This window comes from Solanum tuberosum, unplaced genomic scaffold (assembly GCF_000226075.1).
Source record: "Solanum tuberosum cultivar DM 1-3 516 R44 unplaced genomic scaffold, SolTub_3.0 scf00004, whole genome shotgun sequence".
Taxonomy (NCBI): domain Eukaryota; kingdom Viridiplantae; phylum Streptophyta; class Magnoliopsida; order Solanales; family Solanaceae; genus Solanum; species Solanum tuberosum.
The window spans coordinates 1,678,304-1,694,755 of NW_006238930.1; the positions used below are offsets into that span (position 1 = coordinate 1,678,304).

The 16,452-nt window shown below is 34.6% G+C and overlaps 3 protein-coding genes across 3 annotated transcripts; 1 reads left to right on the plus strand and 2 right to left on the minus strand.

Moving 5' to 3' along the window:
* Positions 1 to 180: 180 nt before the first annotated feature.
* Positions 181 to 2,781, plus strand: LOC102596262 (UDP-glycosyltransferase 708A6-like). Its single transcript, XM_015306833.1, has 2 exons — positions 181 to 687; positions 1,439 to 2,781. The coding sequence occupies exons 1-2, from the start codon at positions 650 to 652 to the stop codon at positions 2,760 to 2,762; spliced, it is 1,362 nt and encodes a 453-aa protein (XP_015162319.1). The 5' UTR covers positions 181 to 649; the 3' UTR covers positions 2,763 to 2,781.
* Positions 2,084 to 6,355, minus strand: LOC102601081 (probable mitochondrial saccharopine dehydrogenase-like oxidoreductase At5g39410). Its single transcript, XM_015306836.1, has 4 exons — positions 5,440 to 6,355; positions 3,855 to 4,118; positions 3,399 to 3,816; positions 2,084 to 2,160 (listed from the first exon to the last, which is right to left on the minus strand). The coding sequence occupies exons 1-4, from the start codon at positions 6,238 to 6,240 to the stop codon at positions 2,111 to 2,113; spliced, it is 1,533 nt and encodes a 510-aa protein (XP_015162322.1). The 5' UTR covers positions 6,241 to 6,355; the 3' UTR covers positions 2,084 to 2,110.
* Positions 6,356 to 10,118: 3,763 nt separating this feature from the next.
* On the minus strand, positions 10,119 to 12,655 carry LOC102601424 (probable mitochondrial saccharopine dehydrogenase-like oxidoreductase At5g39410). Its single transcript, XM_006338711.2, has 2 exons — positions 11,811 to 12,655; positions 10,119 to 10,847 (listed from the first exon to the last, which is right to left on the minus strand). The coding sequence occupies exons 1-2, from the start codon at positions 12,564 to 12,566 to the stop codon at positions 10,119 to 10,121; spliced, it is 1,485 nt and encodes a 494-aa protein (XP_006338773.1). The 5' UTR covers positions 12,567 to 12,655.
* Positions 12,656 to 16,452: the final 3,797 nt, after the last annotated feature.

Genomic DNA, 16,452 nt, shown 5'->3' on the forward strand with positions numbered 1-16,452 from the left:
TAATTATTTTCAATTCATTTCCTAACACGTATAACAATTAGGAGTGATATAGTAAAAATTATTTTATTAATTATTTCTTAAAGGAGTGCCAAGACAAATATAGAAAAGTAAACCTGGATAACGGGAAATGTGTTTATATTCATTCAACTATTTTGTTACCTTTAAATTATGAGTATTGCCGCATTTAGTGGACACCCTACTCCATATTGATCAGAACTCCTGTTTTTCTAATTAAATTTAAATATTTGAATTAGCATTTCCTTAAATTTTAAAAAAGATATGTAATCAACATATCATTTTTAGTAGGCGTATGAAATAATATGTGCATTCATCTTCCAACGGTACCATATAGCAGCAGTTTTCAAACAAATACTACTGGTAGTTGACAACTTAAATGAAACCAAACAAATACTGCTGATAGTTGACAACTTAAATGAAACCTAACTCGCCCAAATCACAATAATAGGTATATTAAATGGAAGCAGGTCTTGGACCAGTAGTTGTTAATTGTGTTAGGTAGAATGTAGAACTAATAAGTAAAGAATCCAGTCTTCTCCAAACAAACAGAAAGATTTTCAGGAATTTAGAAACTATATCATCGTTGTTCTTAAACGAGACTCAACAAAGTTCAGTAGATAGATTTTGAAAGATGGAACCTCATATTGCTCTACTTCCAAGTGCTGGAATCAGTGGCGGAGCCAAGATTTTCGCCAAGGGTGTTCATACTTTAGGACAAGTAAAAAAATAAACCTTGCTAGTTCGATTATAAAGATTGGCTTCAAAATAGTCATACCTCAATATCAAATTAACCAAATATCCAAAATGAAAATTCTTAAAACAGAAACTTACAAAATATCAATGGATAAACTAAGGAAGATGAAGTAGGACAAATATATTGATGGATAGTTTCATACACACCAAAATATGTAAATTGTAAAGTGGTAACTACAATTGCACTCGACGACACTTTATCTCTTGAAATGTTTTCATAATACACTCATTAGAAACATCTTTAAATACTTTTTCTCTACATAAGGCACTATGCAACCATTTAAATAGACCTTTTGTTTTTCTTAACTTAAAAAAGGTAATTTTTGTACTTTTTCTTAAGAGAAAAACGGAACAAATATTAAATAAATGAAATGTTCAAGCCTGGGATCGAGAACCCAGGCTGAGTTTTGCCTTTTCTAAGAGAACAAACGGAATAATGAAAAAATTTAAAGAAAACGCCAACACTTGGGCTCGAACCCGCAACGCTGAGGCATCTTTGCACAACCTTAACCGCTGGGCTGTCAACCTTTATTGTGTCAAGGTTGTTCAACAGTTAGTATATATCCAAAAAACTCGATATTTAGTATATATACCCGTAAAAAATTTCCGACGAAGGTTGTTCATCTGACCACCCTCGCCATGTCATAGCTCCGCCCCTGGCTGGAATGGGACATTTGATGCCATTCCTTCGCCTTGCTGCCATGTTAGCTTCTCGTAATTGTAAGGTCACTTTACTTCCTGCCCAGCCTACTGTCTCTGCCGCTGAATCTAACCATTTGAATAGCTTCTTTTCTGCGCATCCACACATTCAACGCCTTGATTTTCATGTCGTTCCCCTCCACACGTCCAATCCTCACGGTGATCCCTTCTTTCTCCAGTTTGAAGCTATCATTCGCTCTGTTCATCTTCTTCCTCCTCTTCTATCTTCTTTATCTCCACCCATCTCCGCTCTTTTTCTTGACATTGCTGCTGCAACGTGCGTTGATCAGCTTGCTGATCATCCATCATTGTCTATATCCTACTACATCTTAAGTACAACTTCTGCTAGATTTTTTTCTCTTCTTTCCCACCTACCTCACTTGACTCTTGAAAGCAGTTGCGAAAACTTGAAGCTTCATGGTTTGCCCTCATTTTCAATATCGAACATCCCTCCTCCTTTGTTCAATCCACAGAATCTCTTCACAACTCAGTTGATCTCAAACGCACGCGCTATCTCCAGAGTTAAAGGTGTTGTTTCCAACACGTTCCATTGGTTTGAGGCGGAGACAATTGAAGCCCTCAACAGTGGCAAGACCTCTATTACTCTTCCTCAGTTTCTGCCAATTGGACCTTTCAAGCCCTACGAAGACCCTGGAAAATGCGCTTCCCTTTCTTGGTTAGATGGACAACCTGCCAAATCAGTTGTATATGTTAGCTTCGGAAGTAGAACAACTATGTCAAAGGACCAAATAAAAGAAATTGGAGAAGGATTGTTAAAGAGCAAGCAAAAGTTCCTTTGGGTATTAAAGTCCGTCATAGTTGATAAAGTAGAGGAAACAGAGCTACAAGAATTGGTAGGACGTTCACTCCTCGAAAAAATAGAAGAGAAGAAACAGGGGATAGTAGTTAAAGAATGGGTGAAACAGGAAGAAATTTTAACACATCATGCAATAGGAGGATTCTTTAGCCACTGTGGTTGGAATTCAGCTATGGAAGCAGCTCAGAGAGGAGTACCCATGCTTGCTTGGACACTTAACGGGGACCAAAGGTTTAATGCAGAGGTGGTGGAGAAAGCAGGGTTGGGGTTGTGGCCAAAACATTGGGGTTGGCTGGGCGAGAGATTGGTGAAGTCGGAAGAGATCGAAGAGAAGATTGAAGAGCTAATGCAAGATCACAAGTTCAGGTCCATGGCTCAGAAGGTGGGCGAAGAGGCCAAACGGGCTTGGGAAATTGGTGGTACATCAGAAAAAGTTGTTGGACAAATAATTGAAATGCTCAAGCTCAAAGTTTGAAATGATTTATCTCACCTAATGAGTTTTTCCTCTTCTTACAAGAAGTAATTTACCAGTTAATAAGATTGCCTGCCAAGTCCAATCAAGATAATCAAATTGTTTACTTATATTACTCAATACAACATACTAAAATCAATTCCTTGACCCAAACAAGCATATGCAAGTGATAAAATACCTAATTGTACAAAACTATTTCTTTTCTCTTTTCTTCTGAATTTGACACAATAGATGTCAGCAACGTAATTGGGGCCATGCCTTTAATCTTTACAAAACATCAGCTCATTGATTTGCACCAGTCATCAGGATGTCTGATTCAATTATCAACTCTGCAAAGCCAGTTCACATATTATTTCTCCCAAGTGGTCTAGGAGTGAGACAAATGTTCCATTTATTCAACTAGCTTCCATGTTAGCTTCATAGAGATCTAGAATCAACTTCATTGCCATGCTATTTGAAATCTATCCTACAAGATACACAGGACTTGACAGACATAATAATTTTCAAACAAAATAAAGCTGATCCAGTTTCCTAAGAACATTATGAAGAAAAGAAAAACGGCCAAGGATTCTAAAGTTAGCCTGGAAAGTTAAATAACATCAAAAGATTTTCAATATGACTAAAACTGCAGGGAACTACCATTTCGGTAGACAGGTTTCTTTGAAATAACATCAAAAGATATTCCATTCTGTTGAAGCCTGTCTTGGAGGTCTGTCGGGCCAAACACAATCCCAGGAGGAAAAACACCTCCTTTTGGAAGATTGTCTCGTTCATTGAGCAAAATAAGGGCACACTGGACTAGAATGATTGGAGTTGTCAAATAACCAATCTCAGGTCCCATTACTCTTGTAATTATCTCCATATCAGGTTTCCTGTTTCCTTGTGACGCAAGGCTGCCATCACTAAACCCCTGTCCAACAAACCACATCTTAAAGGTAGCACTTGCCACTTCATCCTTAGTTGGACCCTTTTTCCTGAAAAATCCAAGACTGAACACTGAAGGGAAGTTCAAGAGCAGCAACCTCCCTATACCAGTTTTACCAAAAAGAGCAATGAACTTTTTTGAGAAAGAAAAAGAGCAATGAACTTGCCAACTGTAATGAAACGAACAACACCTAACAGAGAATTCGAAGTTATATTCATACCAAAGTGAGCTGGCTTTATGGTAGACCAAAATGCCTCCCTCTTCTCAATCTGTTCGGTGCTTTCATTAACACCAGGTAAACCACGGGAATCTTCAGCCAAACATGAAAGTGTTCTCCATACCACAGTTGCATCTGCTGATGGTAACTTTACAGCCCAAAGCCCAACTTTCTTTAGGTGATTGACCATTGGACCATTAGGAAAAGTACCAGGAATCTGAATCAAACGAGAAAATATTGGAGAGTGAGAGAGAAATACTATGTTTCACAGATCTGATGTGTTATTTAAGAAAACATGAATGCTGTCCCATAGCTGCATGCTACATATGTATGGCTTTGGGGAATATTTTAGCTAGCAAATATTGCAGGTATCAAGTGTTCCATCTAAGAATGAATCTCTATCATTTGGTTTGATAAATCTCCATCATTTACTCATTCATTCCACCAGAAATCAACCAAAGGGTTTATGAATCCCTATGATACATGCATTCATGATATCCATCACAAGGTTTATGAATCCCTACCATATACTTGCATCGTCAGTTGTTTATCATGAGGGAAGCAAGACTGAGATGGTTTGGGCATGTGAAGAAGAGGTGCATAAACGCCCCAGTGAAGAGGTGCGAGAGGCTAGATGTTGGGGGTACGCGGAAGTGTAGAGGTAGGCTTTAAAAATATTGGGAAGAGGTGATTAGAAGAGACATGGGGCAGCTTCATATTACCGAGGACATGACTCTAGATAGAAAGGAATGAAGGTCACGTATTGGGTAGAAGGTTAGTAGGGGTAGAGTGTTGTCTTGCCTTGCGAGGGTTTAGGCTTGTTAGTGCCTGTCATAGTACTAGTCGTACCCTTGTAGTTCTGGTCATATGTTGTGTATTGTGTTTCGATAATCACATTATTTTGTTGCGTTATTGTTCTTTTTTATAGACTTTACATTGCTTTTCTTATTAATTGTTATGTTTTCTTCATTATTTTCTCCTTCTTTTACTTGGGTTTGATGCACATGAGCCGAGAGCCTTTCGGAAACAGTCTCTCTACCTCCACGAGATAGTGGTAAGGCATGCGTACACTCTACCCTCTCCAGACCTCACTTAGTGGGACTTCACTAGGTATATTGTTGTTGCCTGTTGGTTGTTTACCATGTTTCAATTATTGCACTATTTTGTTGTTCACCGTGTAGTTAATATGCTTTCTACAATGTTTTCTTCTTCTTTGTACTTGAATTTGTTGCACGAAGATATTTCGGAAACAACCTCTCTACCCCACGAGGTAGTGGTAAGTTTGCGTACACTATACCCTTTCCAAACCCCACTTGTGGGATTTCACAAGGGTATGTTGTTGCTATAAATGTTCGAATTCTTCCACTCTAACTTAATTAAAAGTTTGACTATACTTTCATAGGCATTGATAGACACGAGTATATAAATCATATGATATCAAGATAAATATTTCAATTTTACGATGACTGCAGTTTTACATAACCATAAAATGGAAAGTAATCACTAACCAACAAGGAAGAGAAGTGATAAGATCTTACCACAGGACGAGGCCTCTTGGGTCTGGAGCGCCTTAGTTCCTGTAATTTGTCCGCATTAGCCACACCAAGCACTGCTGACTCGTACGTCCCCAAATTTCCAACAATTCTCTTGTCCGATTCTAGACTAATGTAGGCCTCAACCTTACAGCAAATTGCCGGCGGCATCCACTGTCTCGAATTAAACATCCAGCCTAATTCAGCAGGAATATAATCAAATCCACACGCCGAAACAGCTAACGATCCATTCACCACAGCCTTATCATGGTACTTCACCTCCATCCTCTCCATAAACTCCGGCTCTCCACATATATCCAAGTAATCGCACCCAGAATCAACACAGGCCTCAACGACAGGTTCTCCATAAAGACGAAATGGTCCGACACAGTTGAGGATGATCTTAGTCTGGGAGGCGAGGTGACGGAGTGAAGCCGGGTCGGTGGTGTCGGCGATGAGAATCGGGATTTCGGGTGGCGAGTTTGGGCCGGAGGCCCATTGCAAAGCCTGGGAAAGTTTGGAAGTGTTACGGCCTGCAATGGCGAAGTTCTTCAAGGGGGAAGAAGGAACGTTGAGGAATTTAAGAGCTTCTCTAATGACGTATTTGCCTGTAAAACCTGAAGCACCTAAAATTATCACGTCGTAAGTTGGGCTTGGGATTGCGTTTGGGTTTGGGTTTGGGTTTGGGTTTGGGCTGGGCATTTGTGACATTGCCCGATTGGAAATTGTTGGATGGTGTCCAAAATAGTCCAATATTTTTGGCAAAATGGTCCTATTTCTTTTATATGCAGCATTAGTAGTCCACATCTTTTGGCAAAACGTTGCATTTATGACCCAGCCTCCGTCAGTTTTTAACGGAGAAAAATCCCATGTACGCCTCACGTGAATTTTTTCTTTCCTGCCAAACTTCAATGCAGTAGTAGAGAATCCATCAAAATCAATGCTCCTCATCCTGTAGTTGGTTTGGAGGTGAGTTATAGGAGTATTAAATTTTGTATAAGTAATATTATGTTTGACAATTGATTATGAGATAAATTCTTCATTATAAAATGGGAAAATTGTATATAATAGCAAACTATTAATTTAAATTAAATGATATAAACATAGTTTGATTTAATTGTACCACATAACAAACTGTTGTTATTTCGCCTCTCTCCTGATGAATCTCGCTCGCCACTCTCGTTCTCTCCCTCGCCTCTCTCGCTTTTTATACAAACACAAATGTATAAAATGTGTTTGTGTTTGTATAAAGCGAGAGAAAATTGTATATATACATATATTCTCGTTCCCCTCTTCCAGATGTCGCTCGCCAATCTCTCTCTCGCTTATACAAACATAAATGTATAAATTATATTTCTGTTTGTATAAAGCGAGAGAAAATTGTATATACACATGCAGATACATATACACTTATAATTATACAATACAAATATTCTCCTGCCCAGTTCTCTTTTGTCTTTCTCTCTTTCTCGCTTTATACAAACACAGATTATACAATTGATCTTTTGTATATGTTTATCGAAACAGAAATAGATTATATACAACTGTTTTCTTTTGTATATGTATAGCGAAATATACATATTTATGTTTGCTATCATGCGCAATTATGCAAACTATAACTATAGTATACAAATATGATTTTTGTGTTTGCTATATGTGAAAGTTGTTCTTATAAAATTAATTTTATGTTTGATTTACAATGGTTTGGGTCGTGTATCTACGTCCAATCTACAGTAGAAAAGAAGGTTCCATCGGAACAATTATTTATTTCAGTTCATGGTTCTTTGTCTCTCTTTTTTTTTGAAAAAGAATAAAAAGGGGGGGGGGGGTTGTGAGGAGAAATGACAAGAAGATATTGGAGCATAAATTTGGAAGAGATGATGGAGGCAGGGAGTTCATTTTGGTCATGGCACTAGGAAATGGAATCCTAAAATGGCGCCTTATATCTCTGCAAAGCGTAAGGGTATTCATATTACAAATCTTACTAGAACTGCTCGTTTTTTATCAGAAGCTTGTGATTAGTTTTTGACGCAGCAAGTAGGGGAAAACAATTCTTAATTGTTGGTACCAAAATAAAGCAACTGATTCAGTAGAGTGGGCTGCAATAAGGTCCCGGTGTCATTATGTTAATAAAAAATGGCTTGGCAGTATGTTAACGAATTGGTCCACTACAGAAATATAGGTTATGATTTTTATGCAAGATAAAAATAGCTTAAAAATATACATAAATTTCTTCATAATTAATTGTTATATTGCTAATACATGCATAATTTTTACCAGCTACTCAACGACCTCTTAGATGCCATGAAAATGACAAAGAGAATTTAGTTGTATGTCCCTCTGGCATAATTTTTTTTCATTTTTACACGTAAAGATCTGATTCTGAGTTTGGTATAATTCTTACTTGAGGCATATTAAAATTAAGGTAGCATAAGGGAACAAGTGAACAATGAAAGTTTCAAAATGTTTCTAAACAAGATTAAGGCCCAAAACTCTATTTGGGAGTAATAATAAGAAGAAGAAGAACAAGAAAATATAAACTAAATCCAATTAATGGATAGAGAAACCTCTATCTACTCTTGATGCAATATTATGATTTCTTTGATTATGATAGGTAACTAATGACCCTAACTCCAACTAAGGCATTTTGTTTAGTTGTACGTGAATGCACACGGGTTGCTTCTCTCTTGATCAGAGATCTCAGGTTCAAAACATCAGTATGAAAAAATTCTTGGTAGAGAGCGCTATCGTCGAATGGGTCCTACCTAGCGTGAATTCGATTAATCCAATTTTAATGTAAAATATCAGACACCAAATAAATAAATAAAAGAAAAAAGAAGTGAACGGACACAGATATATGTTAATCATGATGATCCATAAACATGATAGATAAGACGCAGATATAATTAAATTAAACAGAAGCACCTGATCGGTAAATGAGAAAATGAAATGTGAGGAAGAGCCGAAGAGCAAGCCATATATACTTCTTTAGTGATTGCTTCTTTGGGAGCTCGATTTGGGGGTTTATATAGGAAAGGGATGATATTTATTATCACTCAACTCACAAGAGTTTTCTTAAAAAGTCACTTAACTTTATTTTATAACTTAAAAGTTATTCAATTATTGATATTTTATTTATAAAATAACTCAAACTTAATACAGCTCACAAAAATTATATAAGATATATTTATCAAGATCCTTTAATTTTAGAGAATTTTACATGGTAACAATGCACACGTGATATTATTTAGTTTATGACATTCCGTTGTCAGTCGGTATCCTGCGAAGATAAATATACATTGCATAAATAGTTAAATTTATTATATTTTTATAATTAAACCAGAGATGTAACAGAATATTATGCCAATATCAGTTTTGATATATATATAAAATAATAATATGACTTTATGATATTACCGGTAAATATGTAGTATATTTGACTCATGTAATTTTAGGGATCGAATCAAGTACGGCGGGTCAATAAAATGATTAAAATTGTTACTTTTTTATTTTTTTTAAATTTAACTTTAAAAAATTATGATAAATTGATTGAGTGACTTTTTAAGTGAAACATTAATAATTGGGTGATTTCTTAAAAAAAAAAAAAAAACTATCCAATTAACTATTGTCTTGTTGTTTTTACATCAAATTATCCACTATATATAAGATTTTCGTCTTCTATTTTTCCACCTGATCGATATTACAACTTACAAGCATTGGTCTTGACAAAATAAAATACGTTTTCTTTCAATAGCTAATTAAACGATGAAATTTATAGAACCCGAAAAGAGCAGCGAAGAAGCCAACTAAATCTATTGAGTTATTTGTGGTCTTCAAGAATAATATTCTCCGCTTATATGAACACCTCTATAGCACACAAAGACACCATTTTTTAAAGAATAATGACACGCTTAATTTAGCTCTTTTAAGAAAAAAAAACTTACACGAGACGAATTGAAAAATAATAATTGCTAGACGGGGTGGATCTACACCTTTAAGTTAGAAGTTTGGCAGCACCAGGCCCCTTATTTTCACCTATTACTATCGGCATGGACCAGTTTTGAGATACGGACGGACATGAAGAAGGCATGCAGCAAAAATGTTAAAAAATAAAGTCAAAGAAATATGAGGTTGTTTGGAAAACGAAGAAAAAGAAATATAGCTAGTACAAATTGCTACTGATCAGGACACTCCTACAAGTCAAAAAAATATGATTGATTTTATATTTAAAAATATTATTTTTCCAATGCCTATTTGACTTACTATACATTGAAATTAAATGTAATTATCACAGGTCCTTTTCATAAATAAATAAAAAAAAAAAGTAATTATCACATTCAAGAACCCAACATAAAAATTTCCAACCGAAAAATCTAATCGATATAACACGGAATCAAATTTTAAAAAAATCAAACCAACAGCAATGAATTTTGGTTTTCAAATTGAAAAATCAAATCAAACTTTTTAAAATCGAACTGAATGCCCACACAAAAGATCACTGCAAAGATTATCAGTTTCACTGTGTCTAAATTCCCCTTTTATATTGCATGAAGCTTTCATGATTTATTTCTGGTTATGTGAGAGCCATATGGGACTTTGGAGGAGCACGTCTATCTTACATCTCTTTAACTTCCATATGAATATTTTTCTTTTTCTTTTTTGTGTTTTCTTTGAATACGTGAAAGTCACGTTTCTTGCATGTGATTTTCAATATGACTAAAACTGCAGGGAGCAGTTTTCTTTGAAATAACATCAAAAGATATTCCATTCTCTTGAAGCCTATCTTGGAGGTCAGTTGGGCCAAACACAATCCCAGGAGGGAAAACACCGCCTTTTGGAAGATTGCGTCGTTCCTTGAGCAACATTAGGGCACACTGGACTAGAATGATTGGAGTTGTCGAATAACCAATCTCAGGTCCCATTACTCTTGTAATTATCTCCATATCAGGTTTCCTATTTCCTTGTGACGCAAGGCTGCTGCCATCACTAAACCCCTGTCCGACAAACCACATCTTAAAGGAAGCACTTGCCACTTCATCCTCAGTTGGACCTTTTTTCCTGAAAAATCCAAGACTGAACACTAAAGGGAAGTTCAAAAGCAGCCACCTCCCTATATCAGTTTTACCAAATAGAGCAATGAACTTGCCAACTGTAATGAAACGAACAACACCTAACAGAGATTTCGAAGCTATCTTCATACCAAAGTGAGCTGGCTTTATGGTAGACCAAAATCCCTCCCTCCTCTCAATCTGTTCGGTGCTTTCATTAACACCAGGTAAACCACGAGAATCTTCAGCCAAACATGAAAGTGTTCTCCGTACCACAGTTGCATCTGCTGATGGTAACTTTACAGCCCAAAGCCCGACTTCCCTTAGGTGATTTACCAATGGACCTTTAGGAATAGTACCAGGAATCTGAAACAATATTAATGGAGAGTGAGAGAGAAATACTATGTTACACAGATCTGATCGATGTGTTATTTAAGAAAACGTGAATGTTGTCCCCACAGCTGCATGCTACATATGTACGGCTTTGAGGAATGTAATAGCTAGCAAATATTGCAGGTATCAAGTTGTAAGAAGTCCATCTAAGAATGAATTTCTCTTATCATTTGGTTTGATAAATCCCCATCATTTACTCATTCATTCCACCAGAAATCAACCATAAAGTTTATGAGTCCCTATGATCGATACATGCATTCATGATATCCATCACAAGGTTTATTTATGAATCACTACCATATACTCATCGATGTCAACAGTGGGTTCTCAATGTCCAAATGTAAGATTATAGAAGTGTAAACATTCTGCAAAATGAGAAAATGACTTTAACATAATTCACTGGACATTGACTAAAAGTTGCACCTTCAAATTACACATAATACCTAATCGACCTCTCAAGCTTTAAAGACCAATTGCTTGTCACCATACAGCATTTCACCAGTGAAAGAAAAAGTAGTGAAGCTAGAATAGTTACGCAAGCATTTAACGATGTGATTGAACTGAGCCTTCCAATATCTATCATCATTTGTTTGCTAGGTTTTGGCTACTGCACTATCTTGTTGTTGTTTGTATTTTTTCTTTAGGTTTTATATTATCTCTCTTAATAGTTGTTATGTTTTTGTCATTGTTTTCTTCTTCACACCTGAAATTGCTGCACTTGAGCTGAGAGTTATTCCGAAACAACCTCTCTACCTCCATGAGATAGTGGTTAGATCTGTGTACACTCTAATCTTCCACCACAATTGTGGGATTTCACTCGGTTGTTGTTGGATGTTCAAATTCTTTCCAATCTAACTAAGTTAAAAGTTTGACTATATTTTCATACAGCATTGATAGAAAGTAATGAGCAATAGAGAGAAGGTGATAGGAACTTACCTCAGGACGAAGCTTCTTGGGTCTGGAGCGTCTTAGTTCCTGCAAAATGTCTGCGTTTGCCACACTAAGCACCGCTGACTCGTACGTCCCCAAATTTCCAACAATTCTCTTGCCTGATTCTAGACTAATGTAGGCCTCAACCTTACTAAATATTGCCGGCGGCATCCACTGTCTAGAATTGAACATCCAGCCTAATTCAGCAGGAATAGAATCAAATCCACAAGCCGAAACAACTAACGATCCATTCTCCACAGCCTTATCATGGTACTTCACCTCCATCCTCTCCATAAACTCCGGTTCTCCACATATATCCAAGTAATCGCAACCGGAATCAACACAGGCCTCAACGACCGGTTCTCCATAAAGACGAAATGGTCCTACACAGTTGAGGATGATCTTAGTCCGGGAAGCGAGGTGACGGAGTGAAGCAGGGTCGGTGGTGTCGGCGGTGAGGATCGGGATTTCCGGTGACGGGTTTGGGCCGGAGGCCCATTGCAAAGCCTGTGAAAGTTTGGAAGTATTACGGCCTGCTATGGCGAAGTTCTTCAATGGTGAAGAAGGAAGGTTAAGGAATTTGAGAGTTTCTCTAATGACGTGTTTGCCTGTAAAACCTGAAGCACCTAAAATTATCACGTCGTAAGTTGGGCTGGGCTTTTGTGATATGGCCCGATTGGAAATTGTAAAACATGTTGGATAGTCTAATATTTTTGGCAAAATGGTCCTATTTCTTTTGTATGCAGTAACAATGGTCCACATCTTTTGGCAAAATGATGCACTTATGACCCAGATTCCGTCAGTTATTTTTTTAACGGAGAGAAAATCTCACGTACGCCTCACGTGATTCTTTTCTTTCCCGGCAAACTTCCAAATCAATGCTCCTCCTCCTGTATTGCAGATTTGCAGAGCATTTATGGCGCCATGAGAAGTTAAATGACCAAATCACATAGAGTCGTTTGATAGAAAATAAATTTTCATAATATATTATTTTTTGTATAATTTATATGGCGCTTGATAGGTAATTATAAAATAATTTACCTAAGTATTAAAAATTAATATAATATTTAGTTGATTATTTAAAAACTCACTTAATTAATACATGTATAAATTATGATGGAATTTATATATTATTATATATAGCATAGAAGGTGGAATAATTAATATCTATATAAAATAACTTTACATAGATTCACTCATAAGTAACTAAGCTCTACTTTACTAATACATGCACGTAACTCTATCAGCTGGGGCGGATCTAACTTTATGGGTGGAGTGCCACGGCACCCAGTGACCTCGGTTAAAACTTTGTATATATACGTATATAAGTAAAATATATGAATATATATTATATCTGTCACCCAATGAATAATATGTTGAATGGCTCAACTGGCGAAGCACAACTCTATCAACGTGAGATTTGAGAGTTTGAATCTCCTTGGCAGCACTTTATCCCCCCCTCCCCCCACAGTTAGTTTCTTTATTTGCTAATCGTTACTTATTTATCTATCTTTAATTGATACGTGCGTTGCATGATATTTTATATTAATTATAGATTGATATTTCCTCAATCCTTAATTAGTTGTCCACTTTTGAATTGACACATCTATTAAGAAAACAATTATTGACATACTGAGATTATTGTTTTACCCCTATTAATTATGAAGTGGATGAATTAAAAGCTTAAGATTTTCAAGAAGTTCTACCTTTTTCAAAGTAATTAATTGAGGGTATAATAGGTAAAAAAAAATTGTCCTTTCTTGATTTGTCAAAATGAACAAGTAATTAGGGACAACTATAAAATGAAAAGTGGACAAGTAATTAGGGACAGAGGGAGTATTAAATTTTGAAGGTCACATAAGTGTTAATAAAAATATGTTTAAATAGTTTCTTTTTTGAAAAAGTTTTTGAAATGATGGATAGTATTATGTTAAAGATTTTGAATTTAAAGGTTCAATCTTTAACGTCACACTAAGTGGAGATAACAAGATTACATGTATTATTTTTATTTTTTTTCAACTATATGGTGTTAAATGACGTATACACATTTGAATTTTTAAGGTGAAAAATCTCTTGTTTTCTCAAAGTTCTAGAATAAGGTCTCTTATTCTTAAAAAAATATATCAAAAAACAAACTATTTAAGAGTATATATTTCATATTAGAATATTTAAAAGAAAAAGACATTATTAAATATGTATATTTGATCAATTTATTTATAGTAATAAAAAAACTAAATAACCCGAATATTTACCATTTAGATGATATGGCACCCCTAGCCTCCGAATCTTGGATCCGCCTCTGTACCCCTTACGATTAGGCCTAAAGAGGTTTTCTTGATTTTATTTTATAGGTTGCTTATATTATTATTATTATTATTTTGTTTTATGTTTTTTTGTGAATTTTTTTTTATCCTATTCGTATAATTAAGATATCTGGAAAAAACATTTTCTAAATTTATTTTGTAAATGGTCGAGAGATCTCAATTCTCAAAGCAATCGACTCTCCTAATAGAAAAAAATTGGATCTAAAATATTTACCCAAAATGGTCGCTCTACTTGTTTTATTGCAACCAAAGTACTGCTTCTTCTGATAGCCCATTTTGGTTTAGAGATCATTTAATTTGGATTACCGTTGGCAGTTATATTATTCTGAAATTCTTCCACGTAGAATACCATTGTAATAGCCAATACGTTTCAAATTTACTAGACAAATAATTAACATCTTATTATATTTTTTCCTATTTACGTCTAGAAATGATTTAAGAAAGTAAATTATCAAAAGCAAATTTCAAAAAAATTATTCCCTCCCTTTCATATTAATTGAATTGTTGAGACATTTTTCATTTTTCAAATTAACTTAATTGTTCAATTTTCAAGACTACTTTTAGAATGATTTTCCAATTTTACCCTTCAGTAGTTAGTATTGGAATTAGTTATTAATTAATGTTTAGTTATTTTAATCATAATTTTGATAATAATTAATAAGGGTAAAAATGGAAAGTTAAGCCTAATTTATGTCTTAATCTTCTTTTCTTAAAAGAGTGTGAAACACCTCAACAATTCAATATTAATATATTACATAACTATTTATACAATATCTATATTACATATAGATGTGGTCATTTTGTTGGGAGGAAAAATGGTCTCATAATATACTTAAACGTAAGAAGCCAAGTTTTAAAATGTTCTTAGACAAGATTAGGGCGCAAAACTCAACTTGGGAGTAATAAAAAGAAGAGGAAAAGAAATAAACTAGTTCCAATTGAGGGATAGAGAAACGTCTATGATATTCTTGATGCATTATTATAATTTCTTTAATTATTATAGGGGGACTAATGACCCTAACTCCAACTTAGGCATTGTGTTTAGTTGTAAAAGTGAATACACACATATATTTTCTTCATTTTAATTTATATAACATAGTTCAAATTCAAGAGTAAAACAAGAAAATTTATATTCAAGATTTGTTTGCATGTTCTTTAAATTATCTTTCGACATTCTTAAAGCTTGTATGTCCAATCCAAATACAAAACTAAAATAAAGAAGTTTGACTCTCAAAATTTAACGTATATCATAGTATATCATATTATAAATCAGAACACATAGAGATAGAGAAGGGAAGAACAAGCACCTTAGTAAATGAGAAATTGAGGAAGAGCAAGTCTTCAGAGGTTAAGCACTTCTTTAGTGATTGCTTTTTGGGAAGCTCAACTTGGGGTTTAAATAGGGATAAATGTTCGGAAAAACTACGCAACTACATATACATTACTATCATATATACTATATTTACCTCTAGTTTAAAATAATTACACATATTACCACTTTTAATAATTATATCATATATTTTAAAATATTTAATCGGATACACAAATTTCTTAATTATGGTATTGAATAATTATCTTAAATTTAAATTCCTTAAATAATGATTCATTGACAGGTCAATTTTTTCTATTCCCATCTGTCGTTGTTCCCCACCTCCATGTCCAACAACCCATTTTCTTCCTTCATCTTCTCCCTCTTTCTTCCTTCATTCTATCAATACATGCATGTTCAAATCAATATTTTGCATATAGGTTTGTTTCTATTGTTTTATTATTCTCATGTATCTGTTAAAATTCATAATGTTTTGAAGTTCAATTTTAAAATTTTTTACAAATTAGGTTTTATATTTTTTTGTTTGTTGTTTCTCAAACTCTTTAATTTAATGGCTGACCATCCTCAAAATCGGATGATTCTTGTTAAAGGTACTATACATTAACAATGTTGGATACACATCAGGTGTACATGTATCCAGTTTAAGAGTTCATGTATCTGACTTAAGATTATATGTATCTATGAGAAGAAAAAAAATCAGATGCTAAAAATGGAAGAATTTTTAAATTTTTTACTTTTTTTTTGGATTAATGATAAGACAATTAATACTCTACCATCCTGATTTGTTCCTAAATTCGTGCATTTTAGTTACATTTTATATTTAGATACACATAATTAAATGTATATGCTTATTATGTATCCGATGTACATGTTGAATATAGTGTATGAAATTGATACTTGATACATCAAATTAAATACTAGATACATATAAAAGATACATGAAATTAAAATTAGATAATATAAATAGATACATGAAATTAATACTAGACATATA

Bases quoted from the DNA above. Each gene is read 5' to 3' on its own strand.
- LOC102601424 (XM_006338711.2), bottom strand. From the start codon at position 12,566: ATGTGGACCATTGTTACTGCATACAAAAGAAATAGGACCATTTTGCCA. The intron at 10,848-11,810 runs GTAAGTTCCTAT...ATATTGTTTCAG, and splicing joins CCAAGAAGCTTCGTCCTGAG to ATTCCTGGTACTATTCCTAA.
- LOC102596262 (XM_015306833.1), top strand. From the start codon at position 650: ATGGAACCTCATATTGCTCTACTTCCAAGTGCTGGAAT. The intron at 688-1,438 runs CAGTGGCGGAGC...CCTGGCTGGAAT, and splicing joins CTACTTCCAAGTGCTGGAAT to GGGACATTTGATGCCATTCC.
- LOC102601081 (XM_015306836.1), bottom strand. From the start codon at position 6,240: ATGTGGACTACTAATGCTGCATATAAAAGAAATAGGACCATTTTGCCA. The intron at 4,119-5,439 runs GTAAGATCTTAT...CGTTTGATTCAG, and splicing joins CCAAGAGGCCTCGTCCTGTG to ATTCCTGGTACTTTTCCTAA. The intron at 3,817-3,854 runs GTTGGCAAGTTC...TTCTCAAAAAAG, and splicing joins GTGTTGTTCGTTTCATTACA to TTCATTGCTCTTTTTGGTAA.